Source organism: Carya illinoinensis, chromosome 4, assembly GCF_018687715.1.
Source record: "Carya illinoinensis cultivar Pawnee chromosome 4, C.illinoinensisPawnee_v1, whole genome shotgun sequence".
Classification (NCBI taxonomy): Eukaryota; Viridiplantae; Streptophyta; class Magnoliopsida; order Fagales; family Juglandaceae; genus Carya; species Carya illinoinensis.
Window position 1 is genome coordinate 3850068 of NC_056755.1, and position 24730 is coordinate 3874797.

Genomic DNA, 24730 nt, shown 5'->3' on the forward strand with positions numbered 1-24730 from the left:
TAGAAAGAAACGTTTTTGTTTTTTTAAATGTAAAAACGAAACGATTCCTTCTTTCTGTTGTTGTTTAAAACGATACCGTTTTGACGGGAACGGGATTTTTTGTTGAGTTATAAACCCTAAAATATTTTTTATAATTTTATTAGTTTTTTTTTTTTTTTTATAAATATAATTTTATTAGTTAAATTATGAAGATATGTGGAAGAGGTGAATGTTACTTGGACCCGAAAGGATGGAGAGATGGGCCGGCTAGGAGGATCCAAACCCAAGACCCAAACCCAAAGTTCAAACTTAGCGAGTCAGTGACCAAAGAGTCCCCCACCCACGTTTCATCGCCTCCTTTCTCGCGGGCGGCTGCTTCTTCCCAAGTCCCCCAATCTCTCGGAAAACTCCTCTCTCCGTGTAGTCTGTAGAGAAATAAGATACAATGGCTGGAATCCGATTATCTCCGGAGGACTCGGAGCTCTCGTCGCAGCAGAGCCGAGGCGCCGTGAGCGAGCTGATCTCCGACGACGACCGCTCCGTGGCGGCTGACTCCTGGTCAATCAAAAGCGACTACGGCAGCACCCTCGACGACGATCAGCGCCAGACGGACGCCGCCGAGGCCCTTTCCGCAGCCAACTGCCGTGCCCCCTCCGATTACAGGTCTCATCTCTCTATATTTCTGTAAACGCTCCGCTTTGTCTTATTTGCGAGATATTTCATCGGAAAGTTACGTAAAAAGAAGATGAAGACGAGATTTTGAACGTTATCTTTTGCGATTTTTTTTGGAATTCTGATTTCAACTCGATGACCCTGATTAAGCGCAATTCTGAATCTGTTTGAAATTTAGATGTGCAATTGCGGTATCGAGTTCCTAGAAATGATCGATGAGTTTTTCAGAATATGTTAAAAACAAAGATGTAACACTATGCGTCGGAAATGGAACGTGAAACTGGTGGGCTTATGAGTTTGATGCGTGGCTTTGTCAAATTCATCCATTATCGAGTCTGATTTGTTTACTGTTAATCCGAGGAATATACTAGATGTGATGCTCTACAACTTGAAGTGTCGCCAAGGAATATATTATATGTAAAGAATCTACGATTCGAGAGATGCTGATATGGTTTGAACTCTTGCCATTGGTTCCCTGAGTGTTTAGGAGCAGATTATTTGTTTAAAAATTAAAGTTTGGGAAATGGCTGAAGTGTTGCTTATTTGTTAATCGTTAGTATCTGATTGTGCATATTGATTTTGAAATCACGTGATGTGTGTGCAGTTCTGACAAGGAGGAAGCAGATGCTGAAGAAGCTGTGCAATCAATGTTAGGCCTTCAGTGTTATTGGGATGCTGCATATGCAGATGAATTGGCAAATTTTCATGAACATGGCCATGCTGGTGAAGTTTGGTAAGTGTTAATTTGGATATTTGATTCTCTCTTTTTTTCTCATATAATGTTTGTTGTGAGCTGTGGGTATAGCAACAGAATGTTACAATATGCTAAAAGTTTTATTGGGCTTTGCTTAGTTAGTTAAGGATGAGCAGGGTTTGGTTTGATATTAGGTTTGAATTTTACCAATAAAAAGTGTTCGGATATGCTAGATGATAGGAAGAACTATAATATTATATTCTGAGGGATAGTTAATTAAAAAGAACAGGAAAAGGGCAGAGAAATAGAATGATGGGAGTTTGAAGAAATCTTACGTTCTCTCGTTTTTGCACTCTGGAATTCATCTATTTGTTTGTTTTTACTCTGTTTCAATAGGTTTGGAGCTGATGTTGTGGAAGTAATTGTTACTTGGACCAAAAGCTTGTGTTTTAGTGTTTCTCAAGGTCGTTTGCCAAATCATGTTGATGATATCAAGTTTGAGAGAGTTGAGGAGGGTGATAAATATCTCTCTACTTGGGGTGTTCTTGATATTGGGACTGGCAATGGTTTGCTTCTTCAAGAACTTGCTAAGCAGGGGTATGCTTTGAATTTTAAATTGTATTCCTGGTTATATATATATATTGATAGGTGTATTTCTGGTTATGTATGATTACTACAGAAGAAAACTTGTGTAAATTTTTCACTTTTTAAGAAAACATTATGTGCATGACACACACATACCTGTAATCTTGTGTGGGATACATGTAGGGGCTTTTAATTCAGAGAGTCTGGCAATATCGAATGTCAATAGAGATTGTGTATGTTAATAAAAATTTATTTTCATTGTAATTGATAAACTCAGCTTTAATAAGGATATTTATTAGATGATAATATATGTAGGCCCTACTTATGAGATGGTTATAATATTTTGGCTGAAGAGTGAAATTTTTATTTGCGTTTCAAATGTTAGCTCATATTGAACTTAATGGAACTAATAGTGTTTTTATATTCAGGTTCTCTGATCTAACAGGAACTGATTATAGTGAAGGGGCAATTCAGCTTGCTCGAAGCCTTGCTGCTCGCAATGGGTTTCCTAATATTAGTTTTTTGGTACGACTAAACTTTGAGAATACGTTGGGATCCGTTATAGTCATGTGCAGAATTTTCACTACTTATAATTGTTAGTAGTGTTGATGCCATGGTCTGTTGTGTACCCTAATAAATGGAAGGATTTCCTGCTTTTTGCATCACCAAATTATCAGTATTGATCTTAGATTGGTGTGATTAATAGCACCCACTTTGATTTAGGGGTTTGAAGTGCTTTATCTGTGGCGCTTTGTGTTTTAATGATGTCTAGGATTGAATTAATAATCCCGCGATGAAATTACTGATAATGGTCAATGCAATATATTTTTTGGAAGGTAAAAACTAATGTAATGAACTCTTTTATATTTGATTGTTTTGCATCTAAAACTTCTGTATCATGCATTGAGAAAAACTTAACCGTGTCGCTTTATTTGCTTATAAGGTTGATGATGTTCTTGAGACAAAGTTGGAAAGGCAGTTTCAACTTGTCATGGACAAAGGAACTTTAGATGCCATTGGATTGCATCCTGATGGCCCTGTCAAAAGGTAACATGGAGCCTCCTCTGCTGCATGCGCTGTGAATATAGCCTTTCAAAAGAAAAATTGTTTTACATTCACTTCCTAAAACAACCCCCCCCCCCCCCCCCCCCCCCCCCAAGAAAAAATAAATAAATAAATAAAGTTTTTTCCTGTTAAATTTTTAAACTAATCACTGCATGGTGAATTCTAACTTGTAATTTAATTAATGATGTTTTCTGATTTTGCAGGATGATGTATTGGGATTCAGTTTCAAGATTGGTGGCTTCTGGTGGAATATTAGTAAGCATCATTAATTTATATAATATTTGTTTCCGGAATCGGCCTTGTTTCTTTTACTTGTACCAAGTAATTTGGACTAGCCCTTTGCTTAAAAAAAAAAAAAAAAAAAAAACAAGCAGCCCTCATTGATGGAGATTCCCTTTGGAAGAATCATTACCTTATATAATATACCATTTTTCTATCTGATCATGGTGATGCTTTCTTAGGTTGTCACGTCGTGTAACAGTACAAAAGACGAATTGATGCAAGAAGTGGAAAGTTTCAATCAGAGAAGGATTGGTGTGTCGCAGGATCCTGAGACACCCAAGGATCAAGAAGCTGGAAGAGATCCTCCATTTCGATTCCTGAGTCATGTCCGTTCATATCCAATATTCATGTTTGGTGGATCTGAGGGATCACGTGTTGCGACTGTGGCATTTTTACGGAACTAAAATTGCTAGTTCTTTGACATTGTTGGACATATCCTTGGTCAAATGTTTTTCCTTTTACCTATAAAAACAAAAAAAAAAACAAAAAACAAAAAAATTGTTTGACACAATTTATGCTTGTCGTCTGTATGTTGGGAAGTCAGTGATGTGTATCAGTTAATTTGTTTGAGATCATGAATTTGCTGATCAATGTGAAGGTGAGGTTTCTCCAGGCTTACCATGATTTCTATTGGTAGGGGTGTAACGGTCCGATTTGGTCCGGTTACTAACTAGAATGTTTCACATCTAACTTAATTTGACATTGCATGTAGCCCATATGTTGTTAAGATAATATCTTATATACAAGTAGTGTCCAGGAAAGTTTCTGCATTTCTGGGATCAATAATATCGGAGAGCTGTAGAAACCAGTTCTCATTCACGACTATATAATTACAAGGATGAAAAATGTTGGCATGCAGAGAGAGGGAGAGAGAGAGAGATTCATTTACATTTTGTACAAAATCCAACTTACTGAAACAAGTGAACAAAGAAGGAAACTAGGCAAAGACATACAATACCACTAAGACAGGTGAAACCGAGAGTCCCACAAATTATGCCCACAAACTCAAAGAACTGTGATATCTCTCTATCTCTTTTGAGTTTATAATCGTACACACGGACGTAATTCCATCCACTTTCACATTTGCAACACCTCTCAAGTCTCTCATTCGTCTTAAGCATCTCTACTTTGTCTCTAAGAACACTCAAGTTTGCATCGACGATATTACTAGATTTCCCTAACAAGGATAAAAAGAAATATCAATACTTCACTAAGGATAAACATAACAATACTTAAGTAGGAATCTTAGGGAAGCATCGAAATATGGTTACCAGTTATCCTTTGATTCTCTCCCCAAGCACCAAGTTTCACGTTATAAAAGCCAAGGCACTGGTGAAATATTTGTTTATACTCGCATCTCATTTTGGTTGTGTCTGAAAATGAAATGGATAGCAGAATGAAAGTTACCTTCATTACTAAAGCTCTGAGCTCTTATATGCACAGCTTGACGAGTATAGTTCCTGAGAGGCGGTTTTATTGAAACATGGAAAGAAGGTAGGAAAGAAGCCATGTTGTTGCTATATATCTTACATGTAAATCTGAAGAACAATGGTTAAAGAAAACAAAGAAACCGAGAGAGATTTCTGAGTAGGGTTTCCTCTCTTGAAGAATGCAATGCGGTGCAGCGGAAGAATACTTTCAGACCTTTTCTGGATTTGCAGACGTGCTTCTTCATGGCTGGCCAGGTCTAAATATATGGGAGATGAGCTGGTAATTATGTGCTGGTCAACAAAAACTTCAATATTGTCTGCATAAGAAAATATGATCGATAAAAGAACTATAGAGACATATTTTTTTAGTTTTATTGACCAAATTACCAACTCTGCCCTGAAGAAATAGGATTGGAATGATCGATATAAAAAAATGTCCAAACAGAATTAGATAAACACATCAAACTAGGGGAAAAGTTTGAAAACTACTTAATTATTATTTATTTATGAGCAACGCTGCATGCAATCATGAAGTATGTTAGTGTCGTATAATCGTTTTGAAAAAAAAGTGTGGTCTATTATTAAAAAAAGATTTTTTTCTTTTTATATTAGTCATATATTTATTCCATATTTTTTAAAATAATTACAGACACTTACATACTTTATAATTATAAGTACCGTTTCTATATACTTTTTAATATATATATATAAAGTTGATAGTGCATTCGGTGCATAGGGTACTACGTAAACGATTTAATTGCTGACTTTGGAGTCACGTTTATGGACAAATTGCACAAGTGGCTGCTTTAGCCGTGATCTCCATATTTCACAGCTGTTGGATTAAAACATTAAAAAATAATCTGTTGATGTAAAAGCCACCGGTAGATTGTCGTTCCTTTGTATTAAAAGATATGTACAAGTTGACTTGGAACATTATTAAAAACAAAATTAGCTGGGAAGAATTCATCTTGTTGATCTGAACGGCTTCACTGTGTTTATTGGTAATCCATAGGATCTGAAAATTCATCTGTTTTGAATTTAATATAAAAAAATAAAAGTTTATTTTCACCATTAGGTACAGCAGACACCCAATACTTCGTAAGCACGTAATAGCGAGAAATAAAGAAATGAAAATTATTTGGATTCATATTTCTTAAAGAGTTTCTATCCGACTTCTAGGATCTAAAGTACGTAGGAAGGAAATAAATATATTAAGAGGAGCCCTATAGCACTTAGGTGCCCAAGCAACATGTCCCACATAAGAAAAACACATGGAACAGCCGACAATTAAGGGTCCATAAATCTCAACTCCATCATCGTTGTTGTTTGTTCCTCTAGACTTGCAACAAAACATTATCACCAACTTTATTCTGGAGAACAACATAAAAGTACTCATCGCCTATGTAGGCATCAGACTAACAATCAGCAGTCCTCAAAAGATTAAAGATCACCAGCAGCCTCAGCCTCATACATTGGCAGACCCATCCTCGGATAGAGCGCTTCCTCCATCTACAAAGAGAATAAGGTTCGTCAATGTAGTAAGAAAGAGTTCTTAAAAACAAAGAAATTTCAGTAATCAATGTTAATTGGTTGGGCATACCTTCACCATCTGCCGGAGCATAAGGAGACTTCCGGTATCTTGTTTGCTGTTGTGTGGGCTACATCATATAAAGATGCAATAATAATGTCATGAAGAGCATGCAAATTTCAAACAGATAAATGTTTTACTCATTTTAGAAGTTAGCTTTTATAAATGGATGTGATAAGGTAGATGTCTCTAACGACTTCTATTTAGTCTGATCCATATTCTAATAGCATTACAGAGGAATGCTGTCAGCCTCAACAAATCATTTGACCTACCACCTTGCATTGATTGGTATCATCTAATCAGACCTTTCTGCTCAGGAAAAAAAACTGATTCAACTTTTATTGAATGCTTAATGCACCTTGTCCTCAAATACAAGCTTGCATGAGTCTATTTATGGGGCAAACACCCTTCCCAAAGGATGTTGTCATTTATTTTAACCAGGGTACAAGATTGAGGCAGAATACTAGAATTCAGTTCCAAACTTTAGCATTAATCATTCAAGAGTCATGACAAGGATGAAATGGACAGGGTGAAACTAGGGACCCGAGCCCAAACGACAACCATGGGTTGCATTGGTATTAAAACTTCAAAAAGGAGGGGTTCATTTGTTTCAGTTTGGGATTTTTCACAAACCAACAAAAATGAAGTAATGCGAGATGTGTTATTGTATTAAAAGATATTGAATGTTTTCTATGTAAAACAAGGACATTTGTTTTACTTTCTTTAGGCAATTACCTAATATCCTATGCACTTTTTCTTTTAGTTTTTTTGACTAAATGCTCCAAAATGTAAAATCAAATACTGAAATTGTCACCAGCAATGGAAGATACAAATGGACTGAATGGTATTGACCCAAATGACAACCCAAACAACTACATTTTGACTAGTGTAATGGGGCCAACTGGTTGCTTCAATGGATCAGTTTATTTTGGTTTAGCTATTATCTAAACCAATGAGACCAGTTTAGTTTGACCAACCCCCCCTCTCTCTTTTTTCTCCTAATTCCAAAACAAATTTCTTCTACAAGTTAAAAAAATAAATTTAAAAAATTAATTAATTAATTAAAAAAAAAAACCTGCAATTTGGGCCGAAGGGCTTCAAGTGGTCCCTTGGGCTTCTCAACGCCTTGCTGTTATCCAAAGCATAAAAGATATTAGTTGAATAACTTAAAATCTGTTTCCCAATGCTGTCAAGGACAAGCAAAATGATCAGATAATTATACAAAGTACCTTTCCTAGAGCCCAATCAGCGGAATCAAAGTAAGCACGTTCATGGTCCTGACATAAAGCCAAAACAAAATAATTTTGATGGAAACCAACTCAAATAGATATATCTTCCAAACCCCAACAGATGAGCAATCAACAATTTCAGAACCAGAAATCACCTTAGAAATGAGAGGTGGTTTCTTGGGAATTATTCCCCCATACTTCTTCTTTATTACCTCCTACAGAAATAATTTTTTATCAGTAAATAAGAATTTTATTGATGATACTAGCATAGCTCAAGTACATGGGATACAAGAGAAATCATAAAATCAGTAAACTGTGAGTTTGAGAAATTGCTGCAATTGTACATTAGAAACTTTCCAAATGCAATAAAAAGTTTGTTGGTAGATCAAGATGCATGCTTACCCGGCTATGTTAAAATTTTCTTGTTTCCATTATTATGACCTAGATAGGTCTTCTCTTGTATACCAACTTGTGTACCTGGGCTATGTCTATTCTTATTGATAATTTTCGTGTACTTGAAAAAAAAAAGTGTAAAGAAATCCAGAAAAACAGAAGCGACCTCCTCTTGAAGTGAGACTTCGGATTTCTCGGACTCCCTGGGGACATGTCCATCCACCCGTTCTTGCTCTTTGATATCCTCCACACCTGACATAATGACTTTACACCACCCAACCAAATAGCTGCAACAGGAAACCAGTCGCTCACATTCACATTTTAGAAGATTTATTTAGTTATTACTTAGACTGAAAAGTTACAATCAAATAAAACTTAAAATTTTAACTCTGAAGGGGGGGAAGCACCCTTTCGAAAACACAGTTTTTTATTTTCTATTTTCAGGTTGAAGTGGACATAATTGTAACTAAAATAGAGGTCGTCAAAGCAGAAGGATGGAATATCCCAGCCTTAGCACGTGATATCAAACATGAGATAGTTGCTCCAAATTAAAAGAAATTAGAAAAATTACAAGAGCTGTACATGACCAAAAATGGCAAAGCCCTAAGTAGCAATGAAAATATGACGACTCATACAGTATAAAAATATGGTATCTTCTGCGCCACAGAAACAGAATTATGAATCAGTTAATCCAGGAGATTAACCAAGATTTGGACTATCAACATGTAAAGAATTTAATGTGAGGGCTGCTTGGCTTTTAGTTTTTTTTTTTTTTTTTTTCCTTTAGAAAAGCATGTCCACTGTTAACAACTTTGAAAGTAGCTACCCATATTAGAACTTTTCCGGTATGGCACCTTTCATAACTAAATGCCTCAGCAAACGGAAGGAAGAAAAGACAAGACGGATATAGCTTTTAAAAAAGATACAAAGAAAGAATACCAATCAGGTAAGAGAAGCCAAAATATATATATATTTTTTTATAAGTAAATAAATTGTACGAGAAGCCAAAATCTTAAGGCAACAAAGATATAAAAGAAAAAAGAAAGACACTTTAAAGTATCCAAGACGCCGACAAGCACAACCACAAAATCGAGACTGCAAACAGGAAAATTAAAATCCCAAACAACATCGGCAAAGATCAAATGGACATACGAAGCTGGAATCAAATCGAAGAACAGAGCTCTGTTAATGGCCAATGGGAGCCCAGATGAGAGAGAGAGAGAGAGAGAGAGAGAGAGAGAGAGAGAGAGAGAGAGAGAGAGCAAAGGCGGAGCCCCAGAAAGAAATCGTATATGTTCCAATTTATATTTTTCGAGCAAATTTCTATTTCATTTGATTTTCTTATTTTTATTGTTATGAAGGACCGAAGGGAAAGGCTAGGGAGGGAGGGCTTTACCAATGTGAGTTGGGTCACGGCTCAGTATTTTGTCCGGATATAGTTTAATGACATCTACCTATCTGCTTGAATCGTTTAGTGATAAGGGCTTCTGTCTGGGTTTTGTCAATGTTGTTCCTCACCTCCATGCTCGAGGAGGAGGACATAAAGAGCAGAAATCACTAGCTACTCGGTTGCTTCTACTTATTGTCATTCTCCTTCAATTCGATCCTTTTTCTACGTTCCCTATATTTCGTGATCCTCAAAGATCCGCATTACAGCCCCAGAACTTCTCTTTCTAAATCAAGCTTAAATGGCAAAAACAACTCAGAGATTCGAAGGAGCTACTCTTTATTCAACGATATACTAAGCTTCAAACAACCAAAAAAGGAACAAGAAAAAAGACAAAAACAATAACTACGAGCATAAGAGCGAAGATCCAAGTACAGACAGGAGAAGTTTCACAAATCAATTGATTAGAAATCATGAAGAGGATAGAAATGCAAGCGATCTATCATTTTAAAACAGATATATTGATAGATAAACAGCAAGTGGAAGCGTTACCAATTATAAGTAGCTCCGAAGCTGTTCTTCTTGGCTCCCGATGCCGATACCGAGCGCGAGAGCGAAAGAGAGAAGAGAGAGAGGAGAGAGATAGAGAGAGGGGGGGTGCTTCTTGTGGCCGTAGAAGAATGAAGGGTTGAGATCAGAAGAGGGGTGGCCGTAGTGGGGTCCAGATGATGACGTGGGGAGATCTGATCTGGACAGCATGACAAGCTTGCCTAATCAAGTTCCCAAACTCAACTCGCTCGGCTCTGTAATCTTGTGACCACAAAATTTTTGGCTTGAAAATAGAAAAAAATATTGGAAGGAGCCTTCACATAATAATAATAAAAGAATAATTCCCTACACCTTTTACATTCTCAAATATTAATTTGTGAAATTAGATTACAATTATATTTACAAAAGATTAGAGAATATAATTCATCCAAAACACATATGTATAGTTATAAATTTTCAAATAGCAATGTTACGTACAGTTATTAAATATGCAGATGTCGTATAATTATTTTAAAAAAGAAAAAATTCTATTATTAAAAAATTAATTTTTTTATATGTGTTTTGTATTTATTCATTTTTTTTTTAAATTATTATATAACGCTTGCACACTCACGATTAAAAATATTATTTCTTATTTTTAAAATATTATATTTTATAAAAAGAGTAAATTTGTGAATTCTTTTTTTAATTTTGTCATATAGAATATAAGTTGCAGAAATTGCCAACAAAATTAGATTTTTTTGTTCCTTAATTATTATTTTTTATTTATCCTCCAGCTAAAATTCTCTTTATATATATATATATATATATTAATAGAATAAAATGGAACAATATTCGTTTACCTGATTTACAGAGAATTTTTTTTTTTTTTTTTGAAAGGGATTTACAGAGAATGTTGAGCCCTACATTCTGCTCTTTTCAAAACAATAATTCTATTTAAAAATATTTGACCTTGAAAAAATATATATATTTTTTGTTTTTGGGGTTTTCCGTTTCATAAATGTTCTAACTTACTTTTGTCCCGATTCATAAGTTGACAAAAAATCATTTCTCCAGCCGTGATCAAGATTAACATCAAGATCAAGATCAAGATTCAAGAAGCATTTCTCGAAGGAAAATACTTTAATTCTCAGTAGCAGACAGCAGTGCCAGGTAATTCTCACTTGCATTGTATCAAACCAGCTCTCAGGGCTGCCCCTCGTCCCTCTTCTCTCTCTCTCTCTCTCTCTCTACCTAGAATTCGATTTCTCCCTCTAAGTTTCGATCTCGATCAAAATCAGGTGCGAGCCCTAGGCATACGTTGGTTCTTTCGTTCGATATTTGTAGCTGATTGCTTTTCTGTTCCTAATTTTGATATCGGATAGCTTATAGATCTTACGCCATCGCAGCTCTCTCTCTCTCTCTCTCTCTCTCTCTCTCTCTCTCTCTCTCTCTCTCTCTATATATATATATATATTTTTTTTTTAAATTCTGCAATGGAAGTATAAGGACAATGACAGTGACTTCGCTGACTGGTCGGAATTTCTCTTTGTATCTGAGTTTTTTTTTTTTTTTTTTTTTCCTGTCTGAGGTAGTTATTTATTTGTTGAATTTATTTCAAGTTACAGATTATGCTTGTTGTTCTTAGTTGTGGCAATTATTTATTTATAAATTTCGGTTGTGAGTTCCTGCCAAAGTTTATTTTGTGAAAGAGAAATGCCTTTTGCAAGCGCCGGATACAAGCGGCACGCAATCGGCCATTTTAAAATAATATTTTTTTAAAAATTCTCTCTCCTCTCTCTTTTGTTATCCCACCCGCCCAACTTTTCTCTCTCCCTTCCCGCCCAACTTTTGGAAGTAATAGGCCATCTGGTTTTGCTTTTAGAAGTGATTGGTAATCGGACTTGTGCTCAAAACCTAGGCAGACATGTTGGTTTTGCAGTGGACGAGGTTTATGAGCTGAGAGTGGAGAGTGCGTGGTCTTTGGGGTCTGGTTGGTAAAAGTTCGGTGATTTGAAAATTTCTTCAAGTTATGAAACTCGGGTTGGGCGTAAGATTGGAAATTAATCGCTGAGGTTGGATTACAGTTTAGCTTTTGAGTGAGAATTAAGTGGATTTTGTGAATTCATGAACGATTTCGAAATACGAGAGATTTAGATGGCAAGCACAGCGCCATCTCCGGATTCATCTCCCTCTACCGGTGACCTTCTAGCATTATATCTCCTTCCACCAGTTCCTATGGCTTTTTATGCTCTGTTTCAAGTTAGCTTTCCACTTCCACGTGTTTCAGGTTAGCAGCTGTTTTTTATTTTATGTGTGAAAGATCTGGAGAAGGATCAAAGTGGTAGAGGCCAGCTTCCTGTTCCTCCCTCTCTCTCTCATCAGCTAAGCAACTTTTATGTGCCACTCTTTTGTTCTATATAACCTGCATCTTCTCACTCTCTTTGTAGCCTGCAACTAGAAATGGCAAGAAAGCAAAATCGGAAGGAGAGAGAGAGAGAGAGAGAGTGAGTTCTGATTTTTGTTTTATTTTTTTTTATTTTTTTTCCACGTAAGCACTTTAGTACGGCCGATTACCCCCCGCTTGCAGACCCCGCTTGTCCCTAGCAGAGCTGGTCCTAGATTACCCAATACATGATACATGGTTCTGGCAGGGGTTGTGTATCGGACCCTAGGGGTGGGTCCGAAGGGCCTTGGTGAGGTTCCGGTGTTGAAAAAAAAAAATGACTGGTAGAGATTATCTATCCATTCCAAATTTTATTGCAATTAAATGATTAAAAAAACGGGCTGGTAGAATATATATCTAATGAGTTTGATCATGCCTAATCAATGTCGAACTGCTGAGAGATTTTTTTTTTTTTTTCCTTTCCATCCTTGTACTACTATTTTATTGCTAACATTTGGCATAAATTTTACTATACTACGAGTGTCAGACAACATTAAATGTATTTTTGTTAGAACAAATTCATAAGAGAGAGCATTTGAAAACTGCAAGACATTGGTGGACACAATAATTGTATGTTGTTTAAACGATTATGTGGGTCTTCCTGGTACAGATAATTCTTATAAAAGAAATTCTAGTAGAGATAATATAGTTAGTGTGATAATCGATTTAGATCAATCTTTTGGGTTGTATGGAATAATGTGTGACCTTGAAGATTAACTATGTTGTGTTGTGATCAATTTTTTGGGTCTGCCAATTTGTTCTTTGTTGAGATCAACTTCTCAAGGGACTTGAATGATAAAAATGTCACATGTAGGCTGAAATGTTTTCAAGTTTTGAATCGATTTTCATCTTAGTGTGAACGTAAGACTTCTTTGAATTTGGAAACTTGTGAGAATTTGAGCAAGCTTAATACAGTCAAAAAGTTTTCCAGTCCACATTCCTTTTATTCTTGTAAGTTTTTGGCTTTTACTATCAATCTTCACCCACTCCTTCCAAAAAAAAAAAAACTATCAATCTTTGTCCACTAATATGCAGATTGTGTTCTGAGTAAATGTGAGCTATTTGTTCATTTTTACATGTTATAAGTTATGTTACTGCGTTTCTACTTCCAAGCTGACTGCTGTTTTATGTGTTCTAGTGGAATCATTACTTCCATAACTTGATATTTAGAGAATTTGCTTCTGTATTTGCAATGTTTACTTAATTTTTTTCTTCTGAAATTTGTTGATACAGGAAGCTTGCCGGTTTTGCTGCTATTTGCAGATTCTCAAGGTGAAGGTGTCAACATTGAAGTTTCTTTTATGTCCGAACAGGCCACCTTCTATTTGGGATTGATTGGGTTGCTAGGAGAATACTGTCCTTCGTCAAGGAAAAAGAACAGATCAATATCTCAAAGGATTGGCTGCATGCATATTGGGCCATTCTCGGAATATCATGAGTTTTATGGTTGCAATTGTATACAACCTTTCCTCACTGCAGAAGACCAGTCTTATCTTGTCCAGAAACCCTTAGAAGATAATTTTGCTGCTCCCTATTTTCCAAATTTTATCATTTGCTCCCTGTGACATTCAGTATATCTTTCATACGATTTTAAACTGTGGTCAAGATGGCTTTACAGAACATTGGTGGAAATAATGATGATGCCTTTTACAGGTATAAGATGCCCAAAATGGTTACTAAAATTGAGGGTCGAGGAAATGGCATCAAGACAAACGTAGTCAACATGGTCGATATTGCAAAGGCATTGGCAAGACCAGCTGCATACACCACAAAGTACTTTGGTTGTGAGCTTGGAGCACAATCTAAATTTGATGAGAAAACTGGGACTTCTCTTGTTAATGGGGCCCATGACACTCCTAAACTTTCTGGCCTTCTCGAGAATTTCATTAAGAAATATGTGCAGTGTTATGGTTGTGGAAACCCTGAGACTGAGATTCTGATTACCAAAACTCAGATGATCCAACTGAAATGTGCTGCTTGTGGCTTTGTGTCAGATGTGGATATGAGGGACAAACTCACTACTTTCATTCTGAAGAACCCTTCCGAACCAAAGAAGGGATCCAAGGACAAGAAGGCTATGAGGAGGGCTGAGAAGGAGCGACTGAAGGAAGGTGAGGCTGCTGATGAGGAGCAAAAGAAACTTAAGAAAGAGGTGAAGAAGAAGGGCACTACGTCGTTGAAGGATGGCAACACAAAAGCCAGATCTTCAAAGAAGAAAGCAAGTGGCTCTGATGAGGATCGCACATCACCTACTCTCAGTCAAATTGATGAGAAGGAAGAAGTTGATGAAGACGATGAGGATGATGATGTTCAATGGCAAACGGATACATCACTAGAGGCAGCTAGGCAGCGCATCCAAGAACAACTGAGTGCAGTGACAGCTGATATGGTCATGCTTTCTACAAATGAGGCAGAGAAGAAGCCTGCAGCAGCAAATGAACTAAGTGAAAATGCTGAAAATGGAAACTCAGTCAATCACAAAACACTTGCTGATGAGGTGAAAGAAAATCTGAAGAAAGGTGTCTCAGCGAAGCAATTGCAGTCCCTTCTGGGATCACTTTCCGGTTCTGCCCAGGAAAAGATGACTGCTCTGATTGAGGGACTATTTGATGGCATTGAAAAGGGGTTTGCAAAGGAGGCCATCAAGAAGAAGGGCTATCTTGCTACTGCTGTTGCTCAGGATGAGGGATTGCAGTTGCTCTTGCTTCGTGCTACTGAGGAGTTATGCAGGAGGAAGTCAAACACAGGTGCGATGAAGGAAGTTGCTCTAGTTTTGAAAGCACTATATGATGCTGATATATTGGAGGAAGGGTTCATTGTCCAGTGGTATCAAGAAGGGATGAAGGGAGGCAACAAGGGGTCTCAGATCTGGAAGAATGCTAGGCCCTTTATTGATTGGCTCCAGAGTGCTGAGTCAGAATCAGAAGAGGAATGAAGTGTCTTCTTATTTCACTTTAGTAACTCTTTTTCCCTGCAGGAGTCTACCTTATCTTGCATTTCGAATAAATGGCTGTCTTCTGGTCCTTGCTATCCTAGATGATGCCTTCAACATAATTGCTTGTTATGTCTGGTTCTGTTTCCTGTCTGTTAAGTGCATGTTTAGTTGTGTCAAAACTTCGTCCTCTTTTATAATGGATGTGTGTTCATGTCAACTCATTTTCACATTGTTAAGAAGAATAAAACTCATCTTTGTGTTTGTTCTAATATCTTCTGAATGTACAATTTGCATAATTTCGAGCCTGCTAACAGATTATGTCTCTTAGAGCATCTTAACCTAATAGTTTATTCATTCCTTGCTCTAGTCTGTAATATGGTTGCTCTAGGTGAATTACTTGCAGAAAGCAGATGGATGTTTGTTCACCCAAACGGCATTGCAGGGTGCCAGATATATTTTTGGATCACGTGTGTACTTCTTTGTCCGTGTCCTTCTAGGTTGAATGAATTCTTCTGTATTGGATTCAAGAACCATCCTCGGAAATGGGGAGTGGGAATGGTTAATCTTAACACAGTATTTAAAGTTTAACGTTGGAAGAGTTGGACGTCTGTAGAACACCTTCAACTATATGGTGAGGTTGTTCGAGCCTCTTAGACAATTTTGATCGAGTTGGTTTGCCTAGAAGGATAGTAGATCTCCTTGTAAATTGGAGAGGATTGGATTATGTGACAGCCTACAAATTGCAGCAGTGTGTTTGTTAGATGGCCATTGAAGAAAATTTTGAGGACCATGGCCGAACGATGGAAGAGATTTAAGACCTTCAATGCTCTGTTTCTTTGGGTAGTTGTTATAGATTTTAGTGAGCTGGGTTTTCATGATTTTCTTACATCTTTTATTTGTTTCTAATTCGGTAATTCTATTGGTTTAAAAGCCCCTGCGCTCTTCAATAAAATTTCAATTGCTTATTTATTTAAAAAAAAAATTAAAAATAAAAAACTTTTCTTAATACACTGTACCTCTTGTCCACCTTTGTTGCAGATGTCTCTCTTTTCGAACCATAAGGCCTCCATGTGGTTGACGTCATTCAAGAGAGGTGGTTGATATGACGAGAGAGGGAGATTCAACAAAAACCTTGAAAAATTCGTGGTGGTAAATGGCTCATTTGCCATGCCAATGATGATAATGATAGCAACGTAGCACATGAGCAATAGCCTAATTGCTTGATTAACCAAATACTTGCAAGAAAACACATTTCCTTGCAAAACCGTGAGAGGGAGGAAAGGGACGGGATTGTATATGTAAAGTTGTTTCCTAGCCCTCCCACCCATCTAGTCGTTTATACTTTTTCAATGAGAAAAGGATTAAGGAAGGGGAGACTACAGGTTAGCATCCTCTAAAGCCTGACCATAATTTCATCCCCCACACATTGGGAAACCTCTCCAGAGAGGGTTAAACAAGGAACTACAGGTTTTCTCGAGTCATAACCTAACTCCAATCCCACAAAGGAAAGTAAAGTACTTCAACGATGGACGAGAATGGTGGACATTTTTTTGTCTAATGAGACTGGAACCATGATCTGTCATCCGCCAAACCACCGGAGACTGTTACCACACTAACCATTAAGCCCGTAGCCTTGGTGGTAGTATTAACTATAGAATGCATTTGCCATCTTTGCTATCAAACATAGTATGCGACATTAACTTTGGCTTGCCCATTTTGTTTAAGTAGCATTCATATATGCAGTTCATTATCCCTTTAACTATACTTTGTATGCATAGCTCTCATATATCTTGATAGGTGTACTTGGTTAGAAGGCTTCTTCCAGGAAAAAGTGGCACAATTAAGCCTATCATTTTGAGCATCTCCCGCCCCAACTTGTTTCAACCTGGGTTCCAAATCTGGAGGAGCGGAAGGTTGAGTTCCTCACTATCACAGTCCACAAAATGTTGATTTCCCTCGTATCACATTCCACAAGGCCGCCATTCTTCTCACGAGTTCTTTCTGATTTCTTCAAGCATGATAGGAACCTACAGCAACTACAGCACTCGAATAAAACGTGATTGATGCTGAGGTAAGTTGTTTGTCCCATCTGATGTGGCAATGGAATGAGAATCCTAGACACGAGAGAAATCAAATAGAATTAGTCACAATGTCAGTCTTCAATAGGCATAAATCAACAAATAACTTGCTTATTGTATTTTTTTTTTTTTTTAAGTAAAAGATAATTATTATTGCTCAGAATATAATAGGCGTGACCCGTGTACACAGGAAGTATACATAAAATACCTAGATACATTCTATGCTCGAGGAATTAAAGGTAAAAAATCATGAATATTGTCCCCATTTAATATAATAGCGGAAAACCAAAGCATTAAAGTTTGAAAATAGAAGTTCTTTAGCTCCTCCATGTTGCGTTCCTTGTTTTCAAAGCAACGCGCATTTCTTTCCGACCAAACACACCATATGATACATAGTGGGATCATCTTCCATACTGCTACTACTTGTTGGCTACCTTGTAACTTCCTCCAACACCCCAACAGATCCACCACCCTCCCATGCAACATCGACCCTTTGGAAAATCCCGTCCCATATCTCCCTTGTGACCTCACAATGTAATAGAAGATGGTCCACAGATTCTCCATTCTTTTTGCACATATAACACCAATCCATCACTATACACCCCCTCTTCCTCAAATTATCAATAGTCAAGATCTTTCCAAGAGCCGCGTTCCAAACAAAGAAGGCTACTTTGGAGGGCACGCGAGACTGCCAAATATTCTTCCAAGGGAACGGAGGATCACCCTGTGCAAAATTTTGTGTGATCAAAATTTTGTAATATGCCTTTACAGTAAATTTCTTATGATTATTAGACCTCCACTTTACACGATCATCCTGTGCCATAGGAGTCCCCATTGAGTATAGGAGGCTGAGAATATCTGATACAGACGTAGTTCCCAATCATGAAAGTCCCTGTTGAAAAGAACATTCCACTGAATAGTGCCATGATAGAGACCACATATCTGCCAATGAAGCCTCCCTATTAGCAGCAATACAATATAGGTTCAGAAAAGCTCTTTCCAATGCTTGATCTCCACACCACACATCCCGCCAGAAACTGATTCTATTGCCTTCTCCCACAATGAATTGAATATGTTTCTCAAAACAAGGCCACCCCCTCCTTATAAACTTCCATAATCCCACACCATACTCCCCACTCCCTTCATTGGAACACCAACCGCCCCAGGCAGTTCCATAAGGAGCTACAATGATTTCCTTCCACAATGCATCCCCCTCAGAGTAATATCTCCATAACCATTTCCCCAATAGAGTTTTATTAAAAGTTCTCAAGTCGCACACTCCCAACCCCCTATGTACAATTGGAGCACAAACTGTCTTCCATCTGACCAAATGGAATTTCTTCTCCCCCCCCCCCCCCCCCCCCCCCCATAAAAATGCCCTAAGGATTTTCTCAATTTTGTTCCCCACCCCTGCTAGCAAAGGAAACAATGATAAAAAATAAGTGGGGAGGTTCGTAAGTGTGCTTTTAATAAAAGTGAGTCGGCCCCCTTTCGATAAATACATCTGTTTCCAGCCAGCCAACCTTTTCTCTATATTCTCCACTACCCCATCCCAAATAGTTCTAGCCTTAAAAGATGCTCCCATAGGGAGGCCCAAATACTTCAAAGGCAAAGAAGATACCTGAGAGTCTAGGCAAGCATTTATAGAGCATAGAGAATGAACTATAGATAGTGCGAGATATGGCAGGTGAGAGGCAGTTAAAGGGCTTCACCAGTCTTGCAAGAGAAGCATTTATAAGAATTTAGATTCCAAAAACACTAACCAATTGCTGACCTTTTTCTAAATGAAATGACCCTCTAAGTGAATTTTGTTTTCTTGTCCAATTCTTGCAACTGTAAGTTCTAAAGGATATATATATATATATATATATATATTTCTGAAAGGAAGAAAACGCAACAATACTGGCTCACGGTGTACCAATGACCTTTTACAAGAAGTTAAGAACTGCCGAAATTATGAAACAGGGGGGAATACGAGTTAAAAGATACCACAGAAAACCCATCTCAAATGAAGAAGTAATTTGACAACCATCAGATGTATTTAGCAGTACTGCCTGTAGGATCTACTCAATTAATTCTCCCAAACAACCACACATACCAACCGGAGGAAAACAAATCATTCAGAATTACCTTTCGGGCTAACAGAGTGTTTGGATGCTGTGAAATCATTGTCTTCTAAACCAAATCTGAAAATTTTGGCAGGAAGAGAGGTGTTTTGAAGCCTACATCGTCTATTTTGTACAGCTCAATTGGTTATTTGAGGAAGACTTTTAAAAGCTAGTTTTTTTTTTTTTTTTATAACAATATAGCTTTTAAACTTAGACAGCAACATGGTGTCTTTAACAAACATGAGTTGACAAACTTTGGTGCTTATCAAAGTGGAGGATGGCCAATACAGATACAATGAAAATGGAGACAGTTTCTGCAGGTTACTTGTCCCAAAAAAAAAGGGTCAACTACTTGTCAGAGCATTAGCAAAACTAGGTACATCACTAACCTGATGATGTCGTCGACGCTGGATAGCAGTGAATGCTCTAACCATGATATAGATGGGCAAAAGAATCCCAATGGTCCTCAACATCAGTAGCTGCAATGCAAAGACACTTTTAGACAATTCTTTTATGTTATTAAGCCATTGAATCTTCTTTCACTAATCTAACAGTCTTAGTCAACCATACCGTCAACAATGTCAATGAGTATTCTCCAGCTCCACTGATTATGAATGGTAGAGTATGACGTAAAAGCAGAAGAACCATAAACTGCAAATAGAACAACCTTAATGTGATAAAGGTAAGATATGGTAAGCCAGCCTAAAAAGTTTCAAATGCAAGGCCAAGTAATAGAATTTAGGGGCACATATTCCATTTGAGGGCAAAATCAAAATTATGATTCAAAAGATACTCTAATTTAATAAAAAATAATGAGTATCAAACAGGAACATTATTTGGAATCTGCTAAAATAGAAATTATTTATGTATAAATTACATCATTGACTAGCAGAAAAAGGATAACTCTGAATAAATTACAGAGAGAGAGAGAGAGAGAGAGAGTACAATTATAGCAACTACTCGACAGCAAAGCAGGCTTCTTGAAGTGGGAGCTGAATATTCATCAGTGTCTAAAATTTCACTATCAGTAGCAACCATTGGTATAAATTGAGAGTTGTGCAGGTCCCTTCTAGACATTTCCCAGTTTCCGCTGATATGAGTACCGCCAAAGGATCATGAATTATTTTTCAATGAATTAAAGAAAACAAATCCAAGTTCCATCACCATACACAAAATAAAAAATATCAGTGAAAATCAAGCACAGCCAAGTGAAGGATACCTGAAGTTAATTGGAATACCACCATAGTGAAACAGGGGAGGAGGTGCTGTATAACCGGGCTTATATTGCTGAAGTTTCAGATTATGTTCAAGCAGAAAAGAGCTAGTGACAAGTTTTTATGATTCGAGAAGATTAACATAAAAACTTACTAGATTTATAATCAGAAAAAAGGATTTTAAACAATGGCAGACCTGGAGGCAAATCTCACAGATGTTATCTCCCTTTGCATTGCACCACCTTTGCACACATATGCGGTGTGCATGCTGCAACATTTTAAAAAGGAAGCTACTCATTTTTTGGATCCATCTAAAATCAGCAGGAACACTAAATGCCAGAAAATAAGAGAGAGCATCACAACCAGTATCTCCCTCAAATATCAATCAACACTAAAGATAACTTCATATGCCTATTTATACCATAGTCCAGGATGATACTCCGTTACCACAAGTCAACTACATGCCTGCTTATGCTCACTCTAAAACATAATAACTAATGCTCCATGTTTATGACAAGATATGTTTGTCCAGAGATCAGCATCCTATCAGCTCTACTGTGAGTCTAGATGGTTGATAGATAAATTGAGTTTGCAATCGCCAAAGATAATGTCATCCCAAAAAAAAAGAGAATTTCACATATGCGTTAACAACCTAATATTCATCGACAACCAAAAGAGAGTCAATTGGAAATCTCTAATTGTTCATAAAGCATGCAACATGTTTGTAAAAAACTCAACAACATATTGATGGAAAATATTGAGGAAATTCGGCACAAGATAATGGCTTGAGTCAAACTATTGTGTCTCAAAAGTTCTATACAAACATCCAATTTTAGTTGTTTACAAAAGCATACAACACGCTTGTATGTCAGAAAATTAAAACATCCTACTAGGAATTATGCCAGCAGAAGGAAATTTCAAAAGTTTCACCAAATATTTCAAAATATTGGTCAAGCTAGATACATCCGGTTGAGATGTCACCCAAATCTTTGAACTCGCAGGGGAAAACACCTGTCCATTGCACTGCAATTTGGTATTCTTAAACAAAGATAATAACCCACTACATGAAGCCAGGGATCTATGATCCTGCTAAATGCAAAATGCATAATTTGGAGCTTGAGAGTACTACTTAAAAAAATAAATAAATAAATTTATATAAATAGAAATTGATTGGTGAAAATCATCTTACAACTAAGCATTCTTCTCATCATGCAACAATTCAAAAATTCACCGCAGCATATGACAGACATTGTGAGTTATTAAGCTAAAATGGGACTAATCAAGTCTTTATTGTCTGGAAACTTTTTTTCAGTGACTAACATTATCATAAAGATATTTATAAACAAAATCAATATAACTTCCAATGAACCAGCCTCAAGTTTCAAAGGAATAGTTGCCAAAGTAAGCTACTAAGTACTTACTGACCTTCAAGCTGCCACAGCAAGAACAAGGCGTCTCCATGTTGGACTCCTCATCCTCATCGTGGCAGATCCTACACTCTACCAATTTACTTGGTGAGAAACTACTATCGACATCCATCCTATAGGCAGAACTCAACAGATCTTTGCTTGTTGAGGGCGTGGTTTGCTGCCCCCAGTATTTGCTCTCAATAGCAGCTTCAAGAGTAGATTCAGTGAGTAACCGATCCACCAGCAACGCAAAATGATCCCCCATCCTTCAAATTAGCAAAGAATTTGAATTCAAAAAATTAAAAAGAAATATAAGTTAAAAATCCTGACTAAACCTGATTGCAGACTATTTATTTTTCACTGAAGTCTATGAAATTAAGTCCAACAGTTCCCACAGCGTGATAATATGGAACTAATTAGGATATAGGAAACCAGAGAAACAATATGAAAATATCTACATTACAAAAAGGCATGATACGAGCCCGGAACAAAACCTTGTTGCCAAATGAAAAGTAAGAAAAACAAGAAGATGGTTCCTCTAGATGCTGCAAGAAATACGGAATAAATCATAAGATTATGAAAGCATACATTTTCCCATTATTTGGCATTCAGTCGGTCCAATCAATTATTAGTTCTATATTTTAGAACTGAAACAACGTAGACTTAGAGCATCGATTCCCATTAGTATCTTTAGACTTCCTGTAGTTTCACAGCAACCGTCCGATAGTTAGAATCACTAATTAATTGAAAAAAAAAAGCAGGTAACCATCAGAGTTCGGAACATCGAAAACCCAACTAGTAACGGCAGAAATCATAACCCATACAAGTAGACAGCACAGAGTACAGAAGACTAACTGGAAGAAATCAAGAAAGGGATTTGTGGTCACCCGTCAAAAGAGCAATACTGAAGGCTGAAGCTGCATCAAAATCAATACAGGACCATCAAACAAAAAAAGAAAAATAAGGGATCTAAAGCTGAAAAACAACAAAATAGAGCGGAATGAGAGATTAGTAGAGTTACCTTTCAATCGAGAGCTTAAAATTTAAAAACAACAGGAAGCGGAAGTGACAAAGATTTCAAGAAAAAAAAGAGCGAAAGATGAAAATGAAAGCAAACCCAAATATGGGATGCGACTTCAAATGTCGAAAAGAATATAATCAACCCAATGTCGAAAAGAAGTCACACGGTTAACGGACCACACTGAAATGTCGAAAAGAATATAATCAACCCAATGTTTAACTTCAGAAAACACCGTGGTGGCAGCGAAACCCATACCAGACACAAACTCCAAGAGCTTCCAAATGCAGACATATAGGGAAAGGGGAAGAGAGCCGGTTTGTAAAAGGTGTCATCTTGATGCATAGAAGAGCACGCTTAAAACAAAACAGCTCCAAAATGATTGGCGTAGAGAATAGAGATACATTAAATAAATATGAGGAAAATTCGACGAGGGACACAATGAGAGACGTTTACAAGAATTGGAATGGAATATTCTGCAAGCGAAGAAAGCAGCACTTGCTTCCTTCCGCCCATATGATTAGGCGAAGCAAGAGATTGAGTGTTGTGGTATAAAACCACAACAATCCCGCTAAAGAAAACCCAAATACTTCGTAGAAATGCTTAATAAAATATGAAGAACTCAAAAAGGTACGCACAATTCCAAAAGTACAAACTCTCTCTCTCTCTCTCTCTCTGTAATGATTCTCTCTAGTGCGTTGCGAGTGGGGAAAATGGGAGGTAGAGGCAAAGGTGTGAGAGAGATTCTAACGGCGGAAAGCCCAAACCCATCACCGCCACGATTCCTCTGTAGTTACTTTTACCGCTTCTCACCTCCCGTATTTGTCGTGTATTATCGTACAATTTTGATTTTTGTCAATCGATTTTCGTCGGTATAATGATCCCATCTCATCTTTTGTTTGTTTGGTTCGGTCATATGAGTGTGTCTGTGAGAAGCGTGAGTGGGGCTTTTCTTTCAATTGCAAGAGACTGGGTTTCGTACAGTAAGGGAATGGGACGTGACTCGTGAGAGCAGAGCAGGCGCAGTAGTTGTGGAGCTTCCAATCCAAGTGTACCATCTGATTGCATGAATGAAACATGGGCCCCCAACTTCATATTCTCCTTCCCTAAATTTCATCTTTAGCTTTGACCATATATGGATGCAATATATTAAAAAAAAAAAAGAAACTTTATTCATACTTCTATATTACGTCTATTTTTATTTTATTATTTTTTTAATATATCTATAATATAGAATCATGAGTAGAAAAACTATTTCACAAATAATAAATAAATATATATAGGTTATATGATCCTCTTTATAGGTTATATATATATTACATTTTGAAAAATAAAATGTTTTTGTAAAGGTAAAAATTGGGTAGGATTAAATGACTAAATGATAAGGTTTATCTTATCATTATTTGATTAAATTTAGATGAATGATAAGATTTATTTTATCATTATTTGATTAAATTTGGATGAATGTAAAATAAGTATTGATTTATATCTAAACAATATTAAGTCTATCTAGAAGTCTTAGATGTTGTTTAGATAAGTCATTGAGGTTAAGATCAAGTTCTGGAAGATTAGTATTTATCAAGAAGAAAGCTGAACAGAATTTAGTCAATAACAGAAGATATTATCGCGAAATATTAGCAGTCTATTGGGACGCGTTTTCGCGTCTGTTGCTAACCGTCAACAGAGTCCT

At 36.9% G+C, this 24730-nt stretch overlaps 5 protein-coding genes across 15 annotated transcripts; 2 read left to right on the plus strand and 3 right to left on the minus strand.

Moving 5' to 3' along the window:
- The first annotated feature begins 295 nt into the window (after positions 1-295).
- LOC122307489 (EEF1A lysine methyltransferase 2-like) lies at positions 296-3895 on the plus strand. The gene is made up of 7 exons (XM_043120397.1): positions 296-642; positions 1256-1384; positions 1742-1942; positions 2359-2455; positions 2874-2977; positions 3199-3250; positions 3457-3895. The coding sequence occupies exons 1-7, from the start codon at positions 425-427 to the stop codon at positions 3679-3681; spliced, it is 1026 nt and encodes a 341-aa protein (XP_042976331.1). The 5' UTR covers positions 296-424; the 3' UTR covers positions 3682-3895.
- A 179-nt stretch (positions 3896-4074) lies between these two features.
- LOC122307490 lies at positions 4075-5224 on the minus strand. 2 transcript variants are annotated; one of them, XM_043120398.1, is made up of 2 exons: positions 4549-5224; positions 4075-4454 (listed from the first exon to the last, which is right to left on the minus strand). In XM_043120398.1, the coding sequence occupies exons 1-2, from the start codon at positions 4688-4690 to the stop codon at positions 4186-4188; spliced, it is 411 nt and encodes a 136-aa protein (XP_042976332.1). In that variant the 5' UTR covers positions 4691-5224; the 3' UTR covers positions 4075-4185. The 2 variants fall into 2 exon arrangements, with proteins under 2 accessions (XP_042976332.1, XP_042976333.1); XM_043120399.1 differs by having other exon boundaries at positions 4685-5166.
- Positions 5225-5827: 603 nt separating this feature from the next.
- Positions 5828-10011, minus strand: LOC122308144. Its single transcript, XM_043121330.1, has 7 exons — positions 9857-10011; positions 8084-8204; positions 7680-7739; positions 7525-7572; positions 7371-7424; positions 6308-6365; positions 5828-6216 (listed from the first exon to the last, which is right to left on the minus strand). Exons 2-7 carry the CDS (start codon positions 8174-8176, stop codon positions 6173-6175), a joined length of 357 nt encoding a protein of 118 aa, XP_042977264.1. The 5' UTR covers positions 8177-8204; positions 9857-10011; the 3' UTR covers positions 5828-6172.
- An 832-nt stretch (positions 10012-10843) lies between these two features.
- LOC122306972 (eukaryotic translation initiation factor 5-like) lies at positions 10844-15482 on the plus strand. Of its 3 annotated transcripts, none has more exons than XM_043119552.1 (2): positions 10844-11005; positions 13512-15482. In XM_043119552.1, the coding sequence occupies exon 2, from the start codon at positions 13885-13887 to the stop codon at positions 15211-15213; it is 1329 nt and encodes a 442-aa protein (XP_042975486.1). In that variant the 5' UTR covers positions 10844-11005; positions 13512-13884; the 3' UTR covers positions 15214-15482. The 3 variants fall into 3 exon arrangements, with proteins under 3 accessions (XP_042975486.1, XP_042975488.1, XP_042975489.1); XM_043119554.1 differs by having other exon boundaries at positions 10990-11133; XM_043119555.1 differs by lacking the exon at positions 10844-11005 and adding an exon at positions 12191-12339.
- Positions 15483-16853: 1371 nt separating this feature from the next.
- Positions 16854-23976, minus strand: LOC122306973. Of its 8 annotated transcripts, none has more exons than XM_043119558.1 (10): positions 23044-23967; positions 22878-22939; positions 22611-22721; positions 22039-22288; positions 20810-20881; positions 20619-20686; positions 20345-20489; positions 19970-20050; positions 19789-19878; positions 16854-17327 (listed from the first exon to the last, which is right to left on the minus strand). In XM_043119558.1, the coding sequence occupies exons 3-10, from the start codon at positions 22628-22630 to the stop codon at positions 17250-17252; spliced, it is 804 nt and encodes a 267-aa protein (XP_042975492.1). In that variant the 5' UTR covers positions 22631-22721; positions 22878-22939; positions 23044-23967; the 3' UTR covers positions 16854-17249. The 8 variants fall into 8 exon arrangements, with proteins under 8 accessions (XP_042975492.1, XP_042975494.1, XP_042975493.1 ...); XM_043119560.1 differs by having other exon boundaries at positions 22847-22939; XM_043119559.1 differs by having other exon boundaries at positions 22819-22939.
- Between the last annotated feature and the right edge of the window lie 754 nt (positions 23977-24730).

Bases quoted from the DNA above. Each gene is read 5' to 3' on its own strand.
- LOC122307489 (XM_043120397.1), top strand. From the start codon at position 425: ATGGCTGGAATCCGATTATCTCCGGAGGACTCGGAGCTCTCGTCGCAG. The intron at 643-1,255 runs GTCTCATCTCTC...ATGTGTGTGCAG, and splicing joins CGTGCCCCCTCCGATTACAG to TTCTGACAAGGAGGAAGCAG. The intron at 3,251-3,456 runs GTAAGCATCATT...ATGCTTTCTTAG, and splicing joins TGGCTTCTGGTGGAATATTA to GTTGTCACGTCGTGTAACAG.
- LOC122307490 (XM_043120398.1), bottom strand. From the start codon at position 4,690: ATGAAGGTAACTTTCATTCTGCTATCCATTTCATTTTCAGACACAACC. The intron at 4,455-4,548 runs GTAACCATATTT...TATCCTTGTTAG, and splicing joins AGAGAATCAAAGGATAACTG to GGAAATCTAGTAATATCGTC.
- LOC122308144 (XM_043121330.1), bottom strand. From the start codon at position 8,176: ATGTCAGGTGTGGAGGATATCAAAGAGCAAGAACGGGTGGATGGACAT. The intron at 7,740-8,083 runs GTCGCTTCTGTT...TTATTTCTGTAG, and splicing joins AAGTCTCACTTCAAGAGGAG to GAGGTAATAAAGAAGAAGTA. The intron at 7,425-7,524 runs GTACTTTGTATA...TTTGGATAACAG, and splicing joins CTGATTGGGCTCTAGGAAAG to CAAGGCGTTGAGAAGCCCAA.
- LOC122306972 (XM_043119552.1), top strand. From the start codon at position 13,885: ATGGCTTTACAGAACATTGGTGGAAATAATGATGATGCCTTTTACAGG.
- LOC122306973 (XM_043119556.1), bottom strand. From the start codon at position 23,375: ATGACACCTTTTACAAACCGGCTCTCTTCCCCTTTCCCTATATGTCTG. The intron at 22,289-22,909 runs GTGACCACAAAT...GCTAATTTGAAG, and splicing joins CAGTATTGCTCTTTTGACGG to GATGGGGGATCATTTTGCGT. The intron at 20,687-20,809 runs GTCTGCCATTGT...CTGAAACTTCAG, and splicing joins TCTGTGAGATTTGCCTCCAG to CAATATAAGCCCGGTTATAC.